A 15813-nucleotide genomic window follows, 5' to 3' on the forward strand; every position below is an offset into this window, starting at 1 on the left:
TAGCAACTGGGTGTAAATGGAAGCGAGGTTATATATAGGACGACAGCTTAGAGCTTGCTATCAAGCACTAGCTGCGTTTACAACAAGGCGTATGAAATGGAAAAACAGGCTTTCCTGCTGCTGCTGCTGATTGCGACTGTTGTGACCGGACGAGGTGTGTTTGACTATCGTCCACTCCATTCAGGTACGGGAAAATACTTCAATGTTAATCATTATATGGTTATTACGTCATTACATTATATAGATGATCTTCATCGTCGAGCTGGCCTTCGCGAAAGTTCCGATGGTCACACATTTTCTATTTGCTTTATTTGATTTTTTACAGTATACCGTATTGCCTGAATTTACAACTCACCAAGTCCACTGAATATTTTTTATTGGTACTGTTTTTGAGTTTTGTAACTCTCATACCAAAACGTAATCTTTATTGTGGAACACGCAACTCTATGCCTATAGTGACGTGCAGATTTTAGGCAGGTGTAACTGGGCAAAGGCGGTGGAAGGATATCGTTGGTCAGAAGGCTTCCGGGAAGGTTGCTTAAAGTGTACATGCACTGAGAAAGACGGGTCGCTATGGAAAGAATGTGAAACGTGAGTATTGCATAGTTTTACACTCAAACCGACCCAAAACGCTCACAGCAAATTGTGTTCTTTGGGGGCTGCAAGGCATCCCAGACCCACGAGCTGGCTTGGAAACTGCGAGGTTCAACGCAACGACTGCAAGTACGAAGTGGTGCGTGTGGAAAACCAGTACCAACTGTGTAAGGTTCTCGCTTATACAAGTTATTCCTACCTGACTTGGGTCAGCGACAAAGATAACATGCCGTAGAAAATTGCGGTTATTTTTATGTTGTAGCAAACTTGTGTCATACCGCCACCAAGTGTATACAGTTATGGTGATTCGTGAACTACTTCGCAGGCACAAACATTTCTAGTCCGTGTATATATAAAGCGAAACCTAATGTTTTAGTAGCTTATATGTGTCCTTGTTTTATTGCCCTGCATATCACTCTTTCTCCGATTCATTACATTGGCCACTTCTACGTCATTGGACTTTGCTTGGTCGCTTGTCTATTTCGTAATAAACAATGGATCTTACATAGAGAAAGAGAGCAATCAGTGAATGCATGTTTATTAGGTTCAAGAGCGAATAACAATAGTCTTAATAAGGATCACGTGCATGCCTAGGACGAAATGTTCAAAAAAAAGAAAAAATCGTATTGCGCTACGTGGTCTTAACTTAATAAATTAACATCAACATCAAGTGCATAAAAACGAACGCTTGAACAACGTAAAGTTAAGTTGCTGTTAAAAGAAGGAAACGCGCACTATTCGTGGACTCCGTCTTGAGAAGAAAACGTTTAACAAAGCAGTCAAACATCAGGTCAACTTTCACGAAACTTGTCCGCTTGAACCAACCAAAATCTATTCAGTTCTGTTTTTGAAAAAATAACTTGGAGGTAGAAATCCATAGAAATGTTACTAATTTTAACGAGACAAGCAGAACCGGAACGTACGAGCATAATTATAATTTGATATAAACTTGTAACATACAGTAGGTCCAGCACTTTATCAATTGTTGTGCTAGCGAGCTCACACAAACCGGTCACATTCCAACCAATTTCTGCCGACATCGACAGATTTCTTATACTTGGTGCGCAACGTGATGTGAGACCTTATGGGACCTTCGCCAATGCGCTAAAGTAGGAACATTTGAACTAATTGGAATGGGCGAAAAAATACCGGGCGACAAAGCTTGACAAAAATAATGGTTTTCATACAAACACTTAACGGACAAGGTATTTAAATGATACAAAGAAATAAATTGGCAAAAAGTAGCAAATCAAAATTTGTAAGCAAAAAAAAGTAAAGAAGCAGTGAGATTGTGTGTTACTTAGACAAACCTATACAAACGATCGTACCTAGACAGGTTTGTAAGAATTTGCACAGCTTAAAGGCAGAACGAGTATTTGCCTCAAACCTACGAAGTAATTTAAATTATTCTAATAGCTTTTCGCCAACAACAAGATCAACCTCAATATTACATATGAAACCACGTCCAACAATCGCAATAATACGTGAAGAACGCAAAACAAAAACATATGGTGCAGGAACAACAGCTTAACGGTGTGATGGTGTGGCAGAAAAAACTCTGTTATCTTCTTTACTCCACTGAATTCCTTAACACGTGATGGTGATTTCAAAATGCACATAACAGTGCAATACTGCTACGCAGATGTACTATACCAGATCAAGGGTAACTGGTCTGACACCGGGTACTTCACATGGAAGTTATTGAAGAGCGATAGGGGGTTCATCTTCCAGCCCGGTGAAATCATCATCAGCATGCCCGCATCCGAAGGACACTTTGTTCGATGTGGAGTCTTTCTTATCACTATCGCTTGCGTTTTCCTCATCGCTGGACACGAGAGGAGTGAGCTCCTCTTCGATTCCCTTGAAGAGCGGCATGCTCCTCCCGCGGCGAATGTCTCCGCTTCCATCCAACTCTGTGAGCTTTGCAAGATCGTCCGCGTTGTCGGAGCGATGCCGAATTCTTGCTCTCAGTCGAGCCGCGTTCATGTCCGACTGATCGTGATAGACCAGGTGCTTGGAGTAGTGAAGAGGAACGTGTGATCCTGGGAAGCTGAAGGTTCTCTTCCGTGAGCTTTCGGTCAGCATCGGACACTCCTCCTTCGGCTCTTCTATGGCAGGAACCGGATTAGGATTAACGGTAACGATGGGGGATGCAACCGGGTAATCTGGAGCCGTCGAAAGAGCTTCATCTGGATTTCGACCTGGTGATACGACCTGCAAAAGGAAATTTTCACTAGATTCAAAATTCCTTCGAGTGAAAATGTTTAGTGTAAAAATTTGCAAGGCATTAGAACATTCTAAAATAGTTAAAGTCATCTTACGTTCGCAGAAAAAATATAATAAGATGTTCGAAAACAGGTTTGTCCACTTGTATTTATGTAATTTTCTACACTTGAACCTCTGGTTTAGCAATTTTGACCATTACCTGTAGGCTGTCACTGTTTGATCGGAAAACTGTGACCGTTTGAAGCCATCTTTGCGACTCCCTAATTCCAATGTTATCACTTTGTAGCAAACCTAAATTAATTCCATCTTCTCGCCAAAATCTAACTTCACTTTAATAGTGAACAACAGAAATTAATTTACCACGAATCTTCTCCTAACCTAACTTCAACAATGGGAGACCGTATTGTTTATTTTTTCGCCATTAACTTTGCGAAGCGAAATTTGTGCGTACAATTAGTTTCAAAGCAATATTTTTTTATTCACTACATAAAATTATACTTTTAAGCAGTTCAATTCTTGATTCTTTTCATCCAATCATTTGAACCCATTTTGTGCGCAGTGGCGTAGCCAGAAAAAAAATGGGAGGGGGCAAATATTTCATGAGTTCAAGTGAACTACAAAGTGTTTGTTTTAAGACACCGCCACCTCATGTTGAAGCCTATAGATACACAAAAAGTTGGGGGGGAGGGCCATGGCCCCTTTCGCTCCGCTTATGTTTGTGCGTTTGCAACGTTGTTCGTGCAAAAGAGCGACGAGCGGATATCTCCTAAAAAGAGCGCGCGTGTGGATCCACTTCCATTAGAAAAAGAGCATCGCTCCTAAAAAAGGAGAGTTTTCGTGCCCGGCCTCGCTTATATGTTGCCAATGCAAGGTAAAACAATAAATTTTCTGAAAACTAACGTTTATTCCAACACAAACAGTGAAAGTAATTTTTCCACAATAAATACAAATCATCGCCGATAATAATTTACATAAGTAAGGTATGTGCTAACAGTTACCACAGTTCGTGACGAATCCTTCAGTAAGTAATTACGGTAAATCTGATATGAAATGCAACTAATCACACACGATACGCTCATAGACAATTCGGAAACGTTCACACGGTATGTACAATTTTATAGCACATCGACCGGTAGTAACAAAGATCAAGAAATCACGTTCAAGCAGTGAAAAAGAATGAAAACATCAACAACATGACGCAACACCGCTGTACTGGTGGAGGCCCAATAAATAAATAAGTTATCGAGCAAGCTTTTGGGCTTTTATAACCAAAAGCATGACAGGAGAGAATACTTCAGCTTAAGTTTTCATGGTGCGGGTAGAATATCACGGTAGTGCATAGAGTTTACAGCAGATGAAAGTAGATCAGAATTGCCTAGATGTGACGTGCCTCCAAATACTGAATTCGGTTGGCGAAGTGGTCACAGTGTTTACAAACACAACTGAAACATTGCGATCCCAGAAACACTACAAACACTGTTAAACGAACTGAGGCAGTTTGGAAAGCTTCAAACCACGTGAAACTGTTACGGATAGACTGGGTAATACTAATTTTACCAGGATGGCTTAAAGTAAGGAATTATGAAGGATCGAATTTCAGTCTTTAAGATTCATAACATGTATATAACCGACGATTCACAGTTTAAATTTAGGTGGTAAATTGGTATCGTTTAAAACATAAATTAACTAAACTCAAAACAAGAAATACATTGAACCAGAAAATGGACTACTGTTCATGTTATAACCAATCAATAGATATCGCCGGATGAATGCAAAATCAAAATATGAAGTAAGATATTATATAAATTCTTACTTTGAAACATTCTGAAAATTAGTGTGGCCCAACTTAAAATGTATAGTACATTTCAGTTTACCTAACGCTGACCATAACAGATACGTTTACAGCATGTCGGAGAGAAATATTATTTTACCAATGCTCGGGTTGACAGGTAACATATAGTACAGGGGTCTACCAAAATCTAGAATTATTTACAAAATGGATTACTTTAACTTGACATAAGATATGTTGCCTAGACCACCACTCGCAAGGTACGAATAATAAATACCGGAAAATGTTAGAAAGCTCAGTAGGCAATCTAAAATACCTCCAAAACAAACGCAAAGCACAGCGAAGAAAATAAATAGAATACACAAGATAATAGCCAACATTAGTATCAGCACAAACAATACCAAACACTGAAATTAGTGTAATAAATAGGCAGTTAGAAAACAAAGGAAATTTGCTCGTTCATAGAAAAACAACACAATCAGTTCATTGCTTTAAAAAATGGTCGCGGCAAAAAGCTTATCTTTCTTGCAACTGACAAAACCATTCTGAATCATGGCATCATCACGATGTGCTTCACGGCTGCAAGTCTGAACAATAAGAATAAACTATCTGTTGGCAAATTTTATTTATCTTACACTTAACGTTTGTGTTCCCCAGTTGCAAGAAACAAGTTGTAACTGGGTAACCTAGCCTATAGTAAGCAACAGAGGTGATTTTGCAGTGACTACTGAAAGTACAAAAGATACTGTTAATATGATGTTAATTTAGAAGGCCTATAGGTTTTAACTACTACCTTTCGAAACAAGCAAAGAAAAAAGCTCTAGCTAACTTATGTGAGAGTAATGGAGATGCTTCAGCATGTCATGTGATGATCAAATACGATCTACGTTTACGACGATTTAATATCCACTGTATCATAGTCACTCACCTCGCATTGCGTGGGCGAAGAAAAGCCGTTCAGATCACCTTGGCTTGACGGCGCCTGCAACAAGTGAGAACATGCAGTTAAACATGGGTAGCATAAAGACACTGGGCACAATATTTTGCACGCGTTTTCATTAATGAAAGAAAACTTTCAGCAAAACATGGACAGGATAAGCCAATGTTTTATGAGTGGGAGGTTTGTGCCCATTGCCTTACTAGTCCATGTTAAACTGAACGTTCTATGGCGAGGCCGTTTTAAGCGATTTTGCAGCTGGTTTTGATAGCGAGGTACCTTCTGCTGCTCAACTTTAAAACAATTTCAAACCAAACTACACCTAACTGCAGGCGATCTGAATAATCTAACAAACATTTGCTGTGAACCTGCGCATCTTTATTATTCTGTGCTTGGCCTGTCTGTGCCTTCTTCCTCTGCTGTAACCTGGCTGTATGTAACAGCGGTTGAAGGTCGTACAAAATGGCTGGAAAACGACACAAGGGAATGCACCGATGATACGTCCCCTGGTTGCAAGATCAGTCGGTTGTCCTGCAACGCTGCCCTTGCCACGTCCGACCGTTTCGACATTAACCGAGACAGTTGCGACGTACTGGCGATTAGGATTCGTGGCTTGGCGTCAAATGGCTCAGACTCATCTGGCAGACCAATTGACAACTGGCATATGTCACAATGCCGATCGGTCTGACTGGTTTCGCGCGGTTGTTTATCTTCCTTTGTGTGGAAATAGAAATCATATAAATTCTTGCACGGTGTTAGCAATTACACAAAACAACCGATCGCAAAGAACGTATAAGTGGTAAAAAACAACGTTAAAGCCAGTGCTGGTAGGGGTCATGCCAGCGTGGAGTATGCAGGTACATGGGCCACTTGTACTGCTAATGTACTGCTGTCTTGAAGTTTTAAAGGAAACCGACAAAAAGCACGTAACAAAAATCAACGGTCTTTGTTGCACAATTTCCTGTTTGCTCAAATCCAATATATATGTCATATAACTGTGAAAGCCAAACTACGACAGTATTCCGATATCAAATAGGGAGAAAAAGTTGTGACCATTTATGTGGTGCTGACTTGTAAACCGATTATCTAACTCCTTTCGATTCTCCCAATTTACTATGCATTTGTAAGTAATTTAACGTTTATTAACTTCCAATAATTACTTGAAATAGAATTATTTAGCTGCGGTTGCCGACTGCGCTTTATGTGTTCATTGTAAAATACTTAATAACGGCTACTTTTCAATAGGTACCGGCTGATAACCAACTGGGCTTGACACAGCTGCCACAGTAATGGGCTTAAAAATAGAACAAAGTCCATCAAAATTATTAGGAAAATGAATGGATTGACAGGCTGTTCAAATTAGATACACAGTCACTCATACCAAGCACCTTTGCCTGATTGAAACATTTAAAGTGATTCTCAACAACAACAACAACAACAACAACAACAACAACGACATCTTAACAACGCGCGTGTCAGAACGTGAATGTATTGAGCCTAAAAATACACAACTAGCGCCCACTCAACAAGCTGGTTCTTGCCAAATGTTTGCTAAAGAGTTCACCTACCTCGGGTTTGGGCCGATGCGTGTCGACGGCTTGCACTCCCAGTGGGTAACTTTCCACTTTGCATCCATATGCGACTGGAGTCAGTTTCACGACCGTGTGAAGAGGGCAACGAATATAGGGGAGGGAATCTAACGAAAAAGCTTTGCTGTTAAGAATTGCAAATGCTGGAGCAGTAAAACAGCGCGTCTGACGTCAAAGATATTTGATGTTTAATTTTTATTTTGCTCGAATTTTTACGAAGTTTCGATCGTTGCAAAATACAGAATAACTAATACCTTTAAAAGCGCTTGATAATCATGTTTTAATAACGTCGATACATTCCCATAAAAAATGAAATACAGTACATGAAAATCCTCCTTAAAAGATAAAATGGGTTTCAGCGAAGTGTTACGCAACTAGTGATTAATTTAATTCCAGATTAACCAATCGGTACTTAATGGTTATTCAATGGTCTTAAACGCTGCAAATACGATTGAGTGACATCAATGAATGAAAAGTGCATAAATAATGCAAAATCCTTTCGACCGTAATTACTAAGAACGAAGTCAATACACGATTGCTTTTAAGCGTTGCTGCAGATTAGCATCAAAAGGTCAAGCTTCCAACCTTAGCACGCAACTCACTGCAGGAAATCTGCTGGATTCTGCAGTTAGACAGGCACCAAGCGCGTGTGCAGTAATGACGTAGTTAATGCTCTCTGGAGGTTAGACCCCGACGGATGCCATGAATGGAAAATAGCCATGGAGGATTAAAAGTACATGTAGGTTCCAATTTATACCGAATCGATTCAAATATTAACGAATTTGGCGCTGGATTCGGTTATATTCCGTGTTCGGCTTCTTGCAAATTTGAACCAGACAACCTACCTGATGTCTCGTTGAAATAGTAGGCTAGGATGCATCGCATGACGGCCTGGTGGCATATAACGAGGACATTTTCGGAACGTTCCAATTCCTGTCACGCAAAAAGAACGTGACGTCTAAGAGATGTCATTATCGGCAAATGCTTGAATTACATTTTCAACCAACATCGTTCAATCATACATTAAGGCAGTTCGTTTAATGCAAAAGCATTAAGTAATGGCGTTGAAATTCTTTAATGTACTTCCACATAACATACCATTATAACTGGCTCCAATCTTGTGACGAGATCATGATACGACTGTAAGTAAAGTAAATTGTTAATTATTACAACAAGATATTGATCTAAAAAAGGCTGTTTAAATTATATGAACGCTTTAATAGAGTCGTTTCACGTCGGTAGCTACGCGAAACACCAACGCGTATTGTCGTTTAAAAAGCGATTATGACGTCATGCAACTACAAAACAACAGGACGTAGAAAAGACAAGAAAATGTTAACTTTCTGCTTTAGAATTATGAAAGGTTAACGCGTTGGTGAAGCAAATAGATTCAGTAACACTTACTTCTCCCATTGGATATCTGTAGTGGTACTTGTCCTGGTCCCGCAAAGCGAATTCGTCTGAGAAGTTCTCCTGAATTTCGGCGTACGTCATACCTTCGCACACTCCCTGGAAAATTACAAGTAAGATAAGAATTCCGTCGAATTTCTGTTAAAATCTCTTTTGGCATTTCTCGAAAGTTTCGCCAAACATTGAACGGAATTTTTTCGCCGGAGGGAGAGGTCTGGCCTCCTTGCATCTAACTGGCAATGTTTGACTTATATTCTATATTTAGCGTTAATTTAAATATGGTAGCAGTGAGAGGAAAAATCGAAGCTAAAGCGTCAGATCATCTTAACGTAGAAAATCGCAAACAAGGATCAGTTCTGGCAACTTACAGCGCTGATTTCGTTCAGGGCCTTCCAGCTTTCCACCGGTGCTTTGATGTGCTCGGCGGTTTGCGAAGTTCGTTTTAACTCGCTCGTCCAAACTTTCAAGTCGTTGATATCCTGGCCTTCAATAAATTCGGCCAGTTTGATTGAAAACTGAGCAAAAGCGTATTGTTATTAATCTCGAATGTTTAAAACAACGCAGCCGTACTTCATAATACTGTACCAGATATGACCAAATAGTACGTAATCGACCTTAATTGCACTGACACACATGCCATAAAATGTCCATTAAAAAGCAATTTCTAATAATGGTGCAATGGCATGCAAGAGGCAATTACCTGCTCTCCATTTGGCGATAATGAAGAATCTCCTCCAATCCTGCCTTTTATGTTCATGTCGCTTTCTCCGTGCTGTTCAGACAAAACGGATTAATTCGTTAAAAGTACGACTACTAGAAACTGTCGAGTATTCAAATTGAGAAAACTAACACCGCTGTCGAAGTTACAACTACACACTTACAACTCTTGACTAGCTGAAACATGATGCGTGCATTATTCACCAATACCAAACAACATAACACTTACCCTGCACAGATATATCGACCTCGGCGCGACGTGAATATTCATCAGATAGTAAACGATCCGGCTTTGGATGTGATCCGCCACTCTATTGACCTGGAATCGACGACCGACGTCAACTACTTTGATGTAGGACAATTCCCTAATGGACGAAGGCGATCAATTTTACTGAATGAATCCGAAAGCCTGACATTGATCTTTATTACGCACGACAATAATAGTTTTTGATAAACAATAATAGACAATAATCGCATTCTGTGTAGCAAGATTAAGGTTACAGGACGGTAGTTCCCAGCCTTTTCTGCTTGCCCTAGCTGCGATAATTTCTTTCTCGCGGACCTCCAACTTCAAAATAGTTACTTAATAGGTTTCTTTGTGAGTGTTTAAAAGTATTATTCGTGGACTCCCAGCTGGAAACCACCGTTATCGAGCGAAAATAGTGTGGAAAATTACACGTACTCGTCAAGCACCGGGTCGATCGCCTCGTACGTGTCCTTGTAGTGGGAGATTCTTTTGTTGAAATCATGCATCGCCTCATCCGGTTCTACGTCCCTGTAGTCGGGTCCGTTCACTTTAACCTCAGCCACGTTCTGTTCGACAACGCCCGGGTCGTCGCAAATCGACTCGATGAAGAAAACCTGTGACGTATAATTTTCTCTAGTCCCAGTTTGTTTCTTTACCTGACACGAGATGTGCGTTCTAACAGTGCGAAGAAACGCTATCAAACGCAAATGCGGTTTATCATACTAGCACGTTACAAAGCATGTTGTCGATATAAAATACAGGCGGTTTGGAGCTTTACGCGACTTACCCTGAAACAATGCTCTTCGGCGAAGTCAAGTATGGCGTTTCGTCGAGCCCTTGTCGTGTTCGTCGCGTCGTACACCTGAGAAGAAAAGTCAATAATTACATGAGTGGTTACTTACCTGGGTTGGAAAATCACGGTGGTTAACAGCAGCACCCGCACAACAAACGTTTAATATTGGTCTCGCTATTTGAGTACAGTCGGTGACCGTTATAGAAATAATCAAGTTCTACTGCAAATATGATTAAGGTTAATTAATGTAATAGCAACGAATATTAAATAAATGTTGAACACTTGTATTGTGCAAACAGTACGGCTGGCTGGCACGCCATACTAACCGCGATCATTCCGTCGCCTTTTAGCCATTTGCAAACGTCCTTTAGCGCCTCCATAGCACATTGCCTGTGAAAAAGAGGAGATTTAACATCATTTCGTGTTTGATTGCAGCCATTGCGCTACCTTAATTTATAACTGTTTAATAGGTTATCACACTTAGACGTCATTGCTTTGTTATGAGGGGTATTTTCCCAATCGGTTCATCGATCCATACAAAGATGGTGCAAATATGCGCAAAGTTTGCATCACTACTTTATCTATTGTTCGTAAAACAGGAAAGACATTTGCATTTTTGGCAGTCCATGAAACACGCGTATCACAATAAACTGATGTATAGATGCAAAGTCTGCAAAAATAACTGTAGTGGGACTTTGAACCTTGACCTTCGACCAAATTGAGATAAACAGAATATCCCATAGGTGATGTAAAAATTCCACCGTTTCTAGGTTGTATACATTTCCCGTAACAGAGGAAATTATTTACGAATACTTTTTTATTTACTTGCGAATTTTCATGGCTTCTTCGTTGTCTGCGCGGAAGAAGTCATGTGACGTAAAGTGCACCGTCTCTCGCCTGTACTGGCCGACATTGAAAACTAGACGAAAAAAGGAGAGTTACGTAAGATGTAGACAAAAGCACTAAAAAATTAAGTAAACCAGTCCACGGGTCAAATTATGACGTATTGTGAGAAAAGGCGCAAACAATTTAGTCAAAAAAGCATTAAAAACACCATACTACGTCATCCTTAGGTGCCAACGCAGCCTTTCAAAACCTTAAACATACATCATTGTGATAATGCTATTAATACGTACAATTATAGCCTACGCACGGTGTTCATTGTTCGGTGTTGTTTTATTCATTGGTTATCATAACAGAACGTCAGTTTAATATTTAAAACCACGTAGTGCGTAATAAACCTACCTTTTGTATTAAGACCGACCCAGTTGAAATATCTGGTAAGTTTCTTTGCAATATACGTCTTTCCTCTGGCAGGTAACCCCACCATGACAACAATGGTTGGTGCATTGCTTAATTTTGGTCCACATCCTAGAAAGAAAATCAATTTATTCAAACATGCCCAGATGCTTGTGATTCAAACCGTATATTTGATCAGCAACAGCTTCTGCTGCTTACAGATGTCATCAAGAAGGCGCATTTGTTATCACACCCAAGGAACTGAGTCTTGAGATACAAACGCCTTTGAAAGCAAAGCAAACTTCTATAATTCAACTATTAACCGTTGTCTATATGAAATGTGATTGTATTCCAAAGAAAAAAATGCTGTTTGTCATTCTACCAGCGAGTCTTTGAGAAAGCGGATTTACAACACTAATACAACTAGCAAGGTATGAGAAATATTCAGCTAACCATATTACAACATTTCTATAGTTACGTAATATGGAACGTGAAGTTTACTACGCACGTACACGTAAGCAGCGTTATTCAAACGGAAGTCAAATTATGATATCATCAGCCCTATGCTACTGGGAAAACCTAAAAATGCGACAAATGACTCAAAACAGTTTCACTTACCGATAAGGTGAGGCATTTTAACTTCCTTGAAATAAATAATTTTTAAATAAATAATGTCTACAAACAAAAGTAAAAATAGGTCATCAAACAACATTCCTTTATTAACAGTACCAGCAGACACCTTTCCTACATCTATAGAGCTATATAGATAAACGTAGTACTCATACTTCTACAACTAGTAGCAGCTACAACACCTGCCCCAGGCTGAGCAATAAATACGTCAAACCAACAGTACTGGTCGTTTTATGATGTTCAAATTTTTTTTTCGTCTGAAAAGACTCTTAGTGGTTTCTCTCCCTTCTTCAAATTGACCGACAGTAACCTTTCTTCGTTGAGAACGCTACAAACTCTAAGCTAAAGACGGGAAACGCTCTACTAATGAGAGCATTCCATTCTTTGTTTCTATTATTTGTCGCGGGCATTTGAGTAGTTCACCAAACACTGTTGGAGGTCTTGTCGCCATTGTTGGCAGCGGCCATAAATAGGCCAACTATCCAACATGCTATAAGGCAAAGAAAAACGTACTGTTTCACTACAGACTGGCTTGTATTAAACAAAAAAGCAAACTACCTCGGGCTGTATGCTTTTGCGACATTTTGATGCTGCTGAACTTCAAAGCATAGGTTGTCACTAATTCAACGGAAAAATCGTATGTTCGAAACTATAAGTCTGACTTTAATAAACCCCAACTAGTTATGATCGACTTTCTATAATCTACAGTTTCCCGGACCTTGCCACGTATTTTCAACAAAGGGCTGCGTGATCTACTTACCCATACAGTGAAATGCGTAAGTAACCGATAAGAAAATTTCGTTGCACAAATTAACAGTTGTAGCGCTCGTTGTGCAGACATACCGTATTTAAATCTATACAATCGAGGCATCCGTTGTCCAATTCAAATCAAATATTTACTAAACGAAGGTCGATAATATGATTAAAATAGTTATCACCTTGAGTGCGATATTCTGCAACTAATGCTAACAGATCCGCTAGAAGCTGATACTAAGGTACACAGTCTTTCTGTTTACATTTTTAGATCGTATGACTTGACCCCAACGAACTAAAATAGATTACCGGTATCGTTATAACACTCATGTAATGCAAATCCACAATACACCCACGCTAAAAATTGCCCTATGTCAAACACTCTACCCTTACCGAAGAATTTTTACTAAAACTAGATTAGACTGGTAGACGACCAATCGACCTTCAACGACACGGCACAAAACGTCCTCAAGTAAAATGTTTTCATAACCACGCGTTATGACTAGCAACAAACAGCGGCTACACTCTTTCCCCAACACCACGGATCGTACTACATGGAGAGTAAAAGCTGCCAGCGCCTTTTAAAATAGGAGCCAGAAAATGCCACGAGTTGAGCACGCGTTCTCCGCGTGACCGAGTCAAGCACGTGAAAGAGATCACTGGCCACCTACGCTACTATAGTTGTGTGGGAATTTTGTAACAATTCGAAGGCGTAACTCATGGGACAAATATTACAATTGGGAAAAATTATGGGTTGGACGTGATAAGGCGATCCAAAAGTACGTGACGTCGGTACTGTCTTTAACACTTTCTTGGGAGTAGGTGGGTTAAGGGCGTATCTGTTAACACAAGAGATCAGTATATTACAGGACGTACTATGCTACTTGTGACAAAACAAATTTCTTAATTTTTGGATATCAGCATTGGTGAGAAAGAACAAACCATAAAAGAGTTATGATACTAACTACTAGCGATATTCAAAAACGTTTAATCAATGGGTAATTTACCAATAACCTAGCAATAAGTGACGTTATAAATGCACGTTCACTTAGATACCATTGGGTCATGGCCCTTCGCTCACACATCGTTTTTAGGAGGCATCATAGGCATTTTTACGTCTCCATTCCTTTTCGTTCATCGCAGTTCACCCCTACGTTTTCAGAAACGCTTTTGGCTTAACTTTTTATATCCGTGTGTGATTTATGCAATTTGTTAATAGCTTGTTCATTACTTTTTTAATTGGTCTGAACCTAAACGCTTTCTGGGTTTGGTAGCCTTGCTAACCTTCTATGGTTACTGCACCACTGTAGTTTAAGCCCTTTGGCTTTGTTGCCTTTTTGCCTTTTTCCCTTGGTTAGTTGGTTGTGAAAGAATGATTCTTGTTTTAACTTGTTCCAGAAGCCTTCAGTTAAAAATGAAGATTGTGGCCATTGATATCTTAATCATTATTTATCCATAAAACCAAATGCATCAAAAAACACACAATAGCAACTCGTTGGCTGCATCATACAATGATATATATAGTGATATTACGATTAAGATCAATTAACATCCAAAAATTGTCTTTCCCATGACATTTGGCAAATGTCAAAACAAACTCATTTGCTGATCAAAAAGATGTAAAATACAAGGACTGTGACAAAACACAGTGATGTAAACATAAGAGTTGTTAAAACCAGATAGTTGTAGCCTTACTGTTTGTGCAGTACACAGTTAACAAAGAGGAGATATAGAATATCACTGCACAATGCTCATAAGTAATGGATGAAGGCATGCAGAATTAAATTCTATGGTCAATTTGTCAATTACCTTAAAAATACTTAACAAAACTAACACAAGATACTTTTCAATAAAAATACCAAAATACTGATGACCTAAGCCCACCTTTTCTGGCGTGATCTTCTGAATTTGCCATTAAAGATAATTCCAAGTTCCAACGATGAAGAGCAAGTTCAAGTCTGAACAGTTATTGATTCTATCTGTATTCGATACAGATAACCTGGACAAGTGCAAACAGACACCTACAAACCTAGTTATTTAGTGACTGAGTGGTTGCACCTAGTTCTGATCTGTAAAAACAAGCAGATTAACACACTTTTTTCACAGATCAACCCACTTTAAACAAACTAAAAATGGATGAAAACAAAAGACCTGTCATATAACTGAATGAACATAAAACAAACATAACAAACTTCCAGTCAATGAAGACCAAGTTAAGTCACCATATAGTAAGAACATATATACCTATAACTGGAAAAACGCACACTGCTTAGTTTGAAGCCATTTATTAAAACAAAACTTGGTAAAATTATTTCTTATATTGTATCTTATCTTACTTTAAGTGTATCCAAATTATTACTACTTTCCTACTTTTTATTGTACCATCACATTTGTTTTACAAATGCACTTCAGTTCTTTGAATTTCTCCAAGTGATTGTAAATTCACTAAATTGCACACTTCATGGCAAAAATTATACACTCATATACACATATTCAAATAGCCCAAATGAAACTTATCAACATTCTGAGTACACATAAACTGGTGAATCATTTTTGTTTTTACTGCGGTTACCGGTACCGGACTAGGCTAAAGAGTCAGCATCCAAGACTGAACTGTAGGTTAGCATTTACATCAACCAGTATGAATACACCAACTGCAAGCTAGTTTAAGCGTTCAGTTCATGTAATAGGTTCCTGTTATACACTTTAGTATGCTACAACTATTGTTCCTTACTTGTCTGTCACACGAAACATTCTATTCAAATTTAATCCAAATACCTGAGTCATCCTTATCATTTTATACATTGTGACCTAACAAGAACCACCATCCTTGCCATAATTAAACAATGAATTTGCATTTTTTTGCCACTTTTGCCTAACTACTACATA

The 15813-nt window shown here is 39.1% G+C and overlaps 2 protein-coding genes across 4 annotated transcripts; one reads left to right on the forward strand and one right to left on the reverse strand.

Moving 5' to 3' along the window:
- The first annotated feature begins 31 nt into the window (after positions 1–31).
- LOC143460768 (uncharacterized) lies at positions 32–1091 on the forward strand. Its single transcript, XM_076958388.1, has 3 exons — positions 32–184; positions 474–591; positions 667–1091. The coding sequence occupies exons 1-3, from the start codon at positions 97–99 to the stop codon at positions 827–829; spliced, it is 369 nt and encodes a 122-aa protein (XP_076814503.1). The 5' UTR covers positions 32–96; the 3' UTR covers positions 830–1091.
- Positions 1092–1115: 24 nt separating this feature from the next.
- LOC143460767 (6-phosphofructo-2-kinase/fructose-2,6-bisphosphatase 1-like) lies at positions 1116–14989 on the reverse strand. 3 transcript variants are annotated; one of them, XM_076958387.1, is made up of 15 exons: positions 14809–14989; positions 11548–11673; positions 11128–11221; positions 10629–10692; positions 10297–10371; positions 9945–10123; positions 9492–9627; positions 9246–9317; positions 8914–9060; positions 8540–8644; positions 8234–8275; positions 7981–8068; positions 7115–7242; positions 5538–5591; positions 2823–5196 (listed from the first exon to the last, which is right to left on the reverse strand). In XM_076958387.1, exons 1-15 carry the CDS (start codon positions 14837–14839, stop codon positions 5101–5103), a joined length of 1437 nt encoding a protein of 478 aa, XP_076814502.1. In that variant the 5' UTR covers positions 14840–14989; the 3' UTR covers positions 2823–5100. The 3 variants fall into 3 exon arrangements, with proteins under 3 accessions (XP_076814500.1, XP_076814501.1, XP_076814502.1); XM_076958385.1 differs by lacking the exons at positions 2823–5196; positions 5538–5591 and adding an exon at positions 1116–2808; XM_076958386.1 differs by lacking the exons at positions 2823–5196; positions 5538–5591; positions 14809–14989 and adding exons at positions 1116–2808; positions 12160–12212.
- Positions 14990–15813: the final 824 nt, after the last annotated feature.

The sequence above is a fragment of the Clavelina lepadiformis genome, chromosome 5 (assembly GCF_947623445.1).
Source record: "Clavelina lepadiformis chromosome 5, kaClaLepa1.1, whole genome shotgun sequence".
In the NCBI taxonomy this organism is placed as follows: domain Eukaryota; kingdom Metazoa; phylum Chordata; class Ascidiacea; order Aplousobranchia; family Clavelinidae; genus Clavelina; species Clavelina lepadiformis.